The 7749-nt window shown below is 43.3% G+C and overlaps 1 protein-coding gene across 1 annotated transcript; it reads right to left on the bottom strand.

Moving 5' to 3' along the window:
- Positions 1-340: 340 nt before the first annotated feature.
- Positions 341-5492, bottom strand: snrpb.S (small nuclear ribonucleoprotein polypeptides B and B1 S homeolog). The gene is given in 7 exon segments (NM_001086692.1): positions 341-500; positions 932-1048; positions 1230-1365; positions 2381-2533; positions 2953-3064; positions 3198-3349; positions 5410-5492. Coding segments are annotated over 7 exon segments (711 nt in total). The 5' UTR covers positions 5413-5492; the 3' UTR covers positions 341-462.
- Between the last annotated feature and the right edge of the window lie 2257 nt (positions 5493-7749).

Raw genomic sequence — 7749 nt, forward strand, 5'->3', positions numbered from 1 at the left:
CTTAACGTCTATGGCCACCTTAACATGGTGGTGGATGTAGGTATGCAAGGGAAGATTTGTTGCTTGGTGACTAATATCCCCATGTGCCACTACCCTAAGGAAACAAATCCTGGAAAAATCTGATGAAATGTATTTTTATCAGAAGTAAGAGGGTTACCTATATCTAGTTGCCTTAGCAACTGCATATTTTTCTAGCTACATCCTTGTCAGACCACACCCTCAGGATTTCAGACATAGCCACCCTGTACAGCTTAATTTGTATTTAGAAAAATGAAAGGCTTTTTTGGCGGTGAGCATAGATAAAAGGGATCATTTGACACTTTCCAATAAAAGTCTGCACCCTACATCAAAATGGTGTTTATTTAAAAAAAAACTGCTTCATTTACAATATAAAAACAAACAAGAATCAGAACAGTCCAGTGAAACAGAAAAGTCAGGAGTTGGAACGCAAAATGATCAGGTTTATGGCCGAGTGGGTCGCATGCCAGGTGGTGGAGGTCCTGTAAAGAAGAGGCATTTCAATAAGTCATTGATAACACAGAAATTGAGGAGAAGAATATTGTGGTTAATACCCAATAAATATTTTTTAAAAAAATTCTGCAGTAGTGCAGTGTATCTTAATTCAGTCAGTGCAGTCAGACATGTATAGATTTTTAACAGGAGCGGTTGGTTAAGTCAGAAGCAGAATAACTGCCATTTGCAATTACGGTGGGTTGTACTGAAGTGCTTGACTGCCGTTTTAAAGGTTCATTTGCCACATTATCTATGACCTATTTAATCAGCACCCCCAATACTTTCAGATAAATGCTTTAATCTAAATTAGTTAAGATTAGTTCAGCCTACAGTTTATGTTGGCAGATCAATTATGTGCACCATGTTTGATGCTTATGTAGATAGTGGTGTTTAGTGCCATTTTATTTCTATTTCATACCAGGTGGAGGTGGTCTCATCCCTGGAGGTAGCATTCCCATAGGTCCTCCTCTGCCTGGAGGCATTCCCATTGGTGGACCCATTGGTGGCCTCATGCCAGGGGGTGGTCCCATCATGCCTGCAAAACAAGGGATACAAACCGTGAATAATCGGTAGGGTAGAGAGAAAATGCAGTTACATACAAGTTTCGATCTCAGGGTAATCCTGCTTTAATGTGCACTCATCAGCATCATCAGATATGCAGATTCTCATCACAGATCCCAAAAGGAAAACCATTTACATTATCATGAATTCCATACCTGGTGGGGGTGCTCCTCTGCCCATTGGTGGAGGTGGTCCTCCTCGACCTGCATACTGTGTTGGGGCCCCAGCAATGCTTGCTGTGGCGGCTGCAGCAGCTGCCACCACATTACCACGACCCTGAGGTGTCATAACCTGAAGGAGAACACAATTTAAAACTAAGTTTTATGGTTTTCAATTGATACTTGCAATTCAATCCAGAGGAAAAAACTAACTTCTATATACAAGTGAATAGCTTCAGTGAACTGTCTTAAGTTAATAAACATGCCACAACTGGCAAGCTACGAGAAGCTAGACATTGCAAACAGACTTTGTAACATAAGGGATACACAATATCAGAGTTGCTCGACCAGTTTAAGATGCAGCAGTGGGAAACTACCATAGGAAGTTAACTATTAGACTGATAGCATGCCCAGCCACTAGGTTAGCTTAAAGGAGAAGGAATACCATTTTTCCCTTATGGGTGCCAAAAGTTAGGCAGCCCCAAGTGACTTTCCAGACACCCTGGGCTGATGCGCCTATCAGCATAAAACTGCATTGGGCCAGGGTTCTTCTAGTGAGCACCATGAAAAGATACTCTCGCAACTGCACAATAACGCAAAGAGCCAAACTTTAACAATAAAAGCCAGCTATTCCGCTATACTGCGCATGCATCTGCCCCGGGAAATTTGATAACCAAAGAAACAGGGAGAAGATCACTCTGTGGTGCTCGCTAGAAGAACCCCGGCCCAATGTGGTTTTCTGCTGACAGGAGCACCTGCCCAGGGTGTCTGGTAAGTAAAAGAAGTCACTTGGGATGCCTAACTTTTGGAACCACAACTGTAAAATTGTATCCTTTTCCTTTAAACAAAAAAAAAAAATCTGGAGTCAAATTACGCAGGAGAGCCAGCACAAGTTGAACTAGAGGTAAAGAAATAGATTCTAGCTTTTTGGCACAATGACAATTCTCAGCCAGTAGAACAGCATTTGTTTTAGCTCACTAGGACAATAGTCATACATGGTGGCAATAGTATTGTTTTAAACTATTTTGGAATCAATTTTACTATGAACTTATCAAAGTACATGTTACTTTCCAAAGTGTCTAATCAGGTGATTTTTTTTTTATAAAAAAAAGAAAAGGGTACTGGCTTTACAATTCCATGTTTCATACCTGCTGTGAAGGTCCTCCAACGCCACGTACTGGTCCTGCCAGTCCAGCAGGAGCCTGTGGCATAGGTGCTCCAGCGGGTACACCTCTACCAGCTGCCCTGCCTACTCCAGGTCCTCCGGCAGCACCTGCCAATGGAACCCTAGCAATACCAGTCTGCAATATAAAGAAATAGTCAGAACAGTGTTTTAACAGGGAATTTTACCAAACAAATGCAGACACATTACAGTATTGCTAAAAACCCCCAACAGTAGCAAGCTCCCAACAATCCCTTCTATATATTGAGAGCACAGCTGTACAGCTAACATGCTAGGGGTAGATAAGATGGGTGTATCTAGTTATTAGTTTACCCCGCTCACCCAAACCATAACACTACCACAGACAACATTTCCCCCACCACACAAACATCCGTGTTTAGGACATGTTGGTATCAATTTAGGTAGGTATAGTCTGATTGCTACAAAGCTATCTTCTCCAAGCCTTCTGGGAAATGATGGAAACAGTCAACTTCAAACACAGGGCTGTCAATTTGCAAGAACAGAAAACCGTTTATGGCAAGACTGTGCTGTACTCACATCTTTGGGAGGTGGGCCTTCAACAGTCATTGAAACCAAGTTCTCCCCTCGAAGCAACACTAGACCAAGTACCCTCTTTTCTTCACGTTCTGGCTGTTTTGAATTCTTTGGCCTAGTGGGCAGGAGAGGGAAAAATTGTTACTAAAACTAACAGGAAACAGGGCACAATAAGGAAAGCCTAAGACCGAAAGGTCACAATACTGTGGCACCCCCCCCTTACATCCCTGCTATGCTTAAAGCCTTACTTAATCTTTCTGAATTCATCACAGTCGCATAAGATCAGATTCATGTGTTTGTCAAATGCCTTGAATGTTCCAATAAAGATCCGGCCATCTTGCAGGATACAGCGCATTCTGAAGTCAATGTGCTGCAGCATCTTGCTGCTTTTTCCCACTGTCTGAAAAACAAGTACATGACAAGTATTTAGGTGCCACTAGTCTCCCTCTACATGTAAGTAGCCATTTTACACTTAATCCTTCCTTAATCCTTCAACATGGTGCCTTCTCAGAGTGCTGCACAAACACATGCCTTGTTAATGGAGGGTTGACCTGTAGGATCAAAGGCAGCAAATTCTGGGGTACTCCAACACAGACAAAGGGTTCCTGGAAGTGGTGCACTAATTATGCCTATTACAGTTTTAGCTAACCATGTATTTATTTTTCATTTAAAGGGAAACCTATTTGAATTGATATACATTAGTCTAGCAGAATAAACTTTACTTATGTTAAAGGAGAACGAAAGGCAAAAGTTATACACTAACTCGTTGGAAAGTTCACATGCCAATGCCTTAAATCGCTATAAGATTAGCTCACCGATGTGCAAATTAAATTAGAGAACTGTCTTTAATGTTCCTAGGTCATTTGGAAGAATGCGGCCGCCATCTTAGGAAAGGAATATAGGCTTCTGCTTTCACTATTGCACATGCGCGAAAAATCACTCCCCTTGACCCAGGCGCGCATCATAGATATTCATGGCCAGAAAACATTAAAAACACTTTGTCCCCTTTTGCTGCGCACTTCTAGCGTTTGGAAGATCCTGCCTGCATAAATGAGTTGAGTGTCTCCATGGAGATGTGCGTCGTGCAAACTACAGGAGCGTGTTTACAGGGGGTGGGATTAGCTTAATTTGCATGCGCGTCATCATAGAAGTGAAAAAAGCATGCGCAGTGGTATCTATTTTTTCCTAATGCGCCTGAAGGCTGCCTCGGGCAGCCTGTAGAAAGCTTGCTGCGAAAACAGTGACATCACTGGACTCCTTCACTCTCATTCTCAACAGAGCGCGTTTCCTGCTGCTAGACACCAGGGACAGCGGATTAACTCAGCCCTGTAAGTGCTTCTTCTAACAGCCTTATCAAACAGCTTTAGTTGTTTTTTAGCTTTCGTTCTCCTTTAAATAAATTTAAACGGTAACCCAACTCATTCATTTTAGAATCCACAATTAACAGACAGGGGACTTTTTGTAGAAACTAGCTTTGTACAATTCCTAGATGTATAAGCATCAGAAAGTAGTAGCTGACGAAGATGCACAGGCTACACAATTAAGACCATGAGGAAGGTAGGGGACCTGTGAGATCGGTGACATCAAGGAAGTGCAGAAATGGGCAACAGAAATATACAAGTAGGATTTTTTTAGGTCTTAGAAATAACACGTTGTCGAGGCCAAGTGTTTAAGACAGGACTCCCTTGCAAATTATACAGCAAAACAGCTACAACTATAGAAGATGCTTTTACCAAGAATGCTAAGGAAGCCAGGATATTCAGAGTACAGGCACTTAGTTTGAAATGGAGCACTTTGGCTCAAAGGGCAAAGGAGGATATTTTACTAGACAGGGGTGTTGCGAATGTGTTAGGCACCCCCAATGATTCAGCCTCCAGGCTCTCCCTTTTTCCCCCAAAAAATGCACTGATCCAGGGGACTTCTATCAGTTCCCAAGCATTTGCAGTATACAAACAATGCAATTTCTGCAAAGTGCAAGCACTTCAGATGCTGGAATAACAGTGCGGAGAAGAAGTGTACCCCAGACTGGGGCATTTTTTGGAACAGGTGAAGAACTACAATAACTGGGGGGGGGGGGGGCAACCCCAGAGATTTACCTTTCCTTAAACTTAAAAGCTACTGAAAAACAAACAAGTATTGTGTTAAAGGTAAATATTCAAATTGCAGGATCTTATAGGAAGGGGCATTAGGAGCTTTCGGTTCTATATATTACAAATAGACCCCATACCTTTATGTTTGGGCAGAGAAGTGAATGGACAGAGCTTTACACATTGCAATGGACCCTGTGTTGATGTAAATGTAAAATAATAAACCTAAATGAACTGGGTACGTCTATAGCGCCATTGTACCCTCCACCCAACCTCCTGCACCCCAACAGCCGCTCTATACTCGCGCCCTCCACGAAATATCCCCACGCACAGACAAATAACATACACCCGATAGGAACAATTGGGTTCTCACCATGACTGCACTGAGGATGCCGCCGATGCGCGGCCGACAAAGCGAACAAAAAAATTGCGCCAAGGAGCCTCACTCCACCGGCGTTCTCTTATAGAGGAAGTGTATTAGATTGACCCGGAAGTCGTCCTCTCGACGCGTTCCATTGTGAGCCCACGCTTAGTGTGTTCCATTGCGATGGTTCCTCTAGTCAGAGCGCCCTCTGCCGGCGCCTGATCAATGAAACAGAGTATCCTATTAGTTTGAATTGTTGTGGAAATTGTCACGACTGATCTACGTGTTCTCTTTTAGTCTGTTGTTACACTGTGCAGAGGTGGGATTTTACCCTGGAGAGAAAACATGTCACCTCATTGTGGAAATCTCAATAGGAATCCTTTGCAGTGCTACATGAGCTGCAGATATATGTCTTATGGGTAACTAATAGGGATGCACTGAATACAGGATTCGGTATTTGGCCATTTTCAGCAGGATTCCAATTCGGCCGAATCCTTGTGCTTATCCGAATCCTTAAAATCATGTGACTTTTCGTCACAAAACAAGGAAGTTAAAAAATGTTTTGCCGCGCAGTTCGTATGGTTGCCACCTGGCCACTTGGCCAGTATTTTACCGGCCTGGCCGGTAAAAATAATGGTTGATCCAAATGTTATTAATAGGGAAAAAAGATAAATATATAGCAAGGCCGGTATTTTTTTCCAGGAAAGGTGGCAACCCTTGCAGTTTGTGCGCGGCTCGCTTTTTCCCTCTCCCTCCTTAGTGTTGCCACCCAGCCGGTATTTTACCGGCCTAGGCAGTAAAACACCAGGCAAGGCCGGGGCCGGTATTACAAATTGACTGGCAATGAAGCTGCTGGTAAATTTGTAATACACCTAAAAAAAGCCTGTGGCCTGCCCCCAGCCTGCACAAAACTAACCCTTTTTTCCTGGGCTTCTTGCCAAACGCACGCCTTGGCTTCACCCCCTTTGACGTCACGGCCCACCCAGCCAATAGCACGTCACGGCCCGCCCCCTTTAGCGTCACAACCCGCCCTTTTAACTCCGCCCCCTCCACCTGCATGTGAAGATTTTTTTAAAAGATGGCAACCCTATCCCTCACTGATTTGCATATGCAAATTAGGGTTCGGATTCGGTTCGGTATTTGCCCGAATCTTTCACAAAGGATTCAGGGGTTCGGCCGAATCCAAAAAAGTGGATTTGGTGCATCCCTAGTAACTGCAGATTTCATACAATTTGCATTAAAAGATAATAGTGGGCAGCAATATTATCAATGGTTTAACTAAGTGGTATCAAAGCTCTGCTCATGGGATTATAATGTTATTCTCTTTCTGGCCTGATTGTCTCAGTATCAGTTTGTGTGTGGGCTCTACAGAAGCATATTTGTTCATTAAATCTGTAACAGTCACATTACTATGGATCTATCGTCGGACTGGGGTGTCCAGATCCACCCACACCCCCTAAGAGGCCTACTAGCTCCAGCCGTGAGCATGAAGCTACAACAAACTAACCACCCCGTGCACACCTTATACTTAGGGTTGCCACCTTTTTTGTGAAAAAAAAAATATTTATCTTTTTTCTAGGGATGGACCGAATCCACTATTTGGGATTCGGCCGAATCCCCGAATCCTTGGTGAAAGATTTGGCCGAATACTGAACCGAATCCGAATCATTATTTGCATATGTAAATTAGGGGCAGGAAAGGAAAAACTGGAAAAGAATATTCTTTTGTGACGAAAAGTCACGTGATTTCCCCAACCGCCCCTAATTTACATATGCAAATTAGGATTCAGATTAGGTTCGGCTAGGCACAAGGATTTGGCCGAATTCGAATCCTGCTGAAAAAGGCTGAATCCTGGCCGAATCCCGAACCGAATCCTGGATTCGGTGCATACCTACTTTTTTCCCTATTAATAACATTGGGATGAACCATGATTTTGACCGGCCAGGCCGGTAAAATACCGGCCATGTGGCAACCCTACTTATATTTAGGGTTGCCACCCGGTAAAAATTATACTTGATTCCAATGTTATTAATAGGAAAAAACAGCATGAATATAGGAAGGCTGGTATTTTTTTTCCAGAAAATGTTGCAACCCTACTTATACTTCACCACAATTGGGGGGAGGTCAAGGGAGTAATTCCTTACTGATGGGGTGCAAGTCTGGTTTGTCAAGGCTCACTGGGTTTTTTTCCTGGTGTCCCATCGGCCCAGATCAAATCTTCATGGAGCTATGCAAACTAATCATATAAGTGGGAAAGCTACAGCAGGGTTGGCAGGAGGAAAAGTCACCGTAAAATGAGAGAATGCTTAAGAGTGATAGGAGACTGGGGTACAGAGCCAAGATCTGGTA

Source organism: Xenopus laevis, chromosome 9_10S, assembly GCF_017654675.1.
Source record: "Xenopus laevis strain J_2021 chromosome 9_10S, Xenopus_laevis_v10.1, whole genome shotgun sequence".
Lineage (NCBI taxonomy): Eukaryota > Metazoa > Chordata > Amphibia > Anura > Pipidae > Xenopus > Xenopus laevis.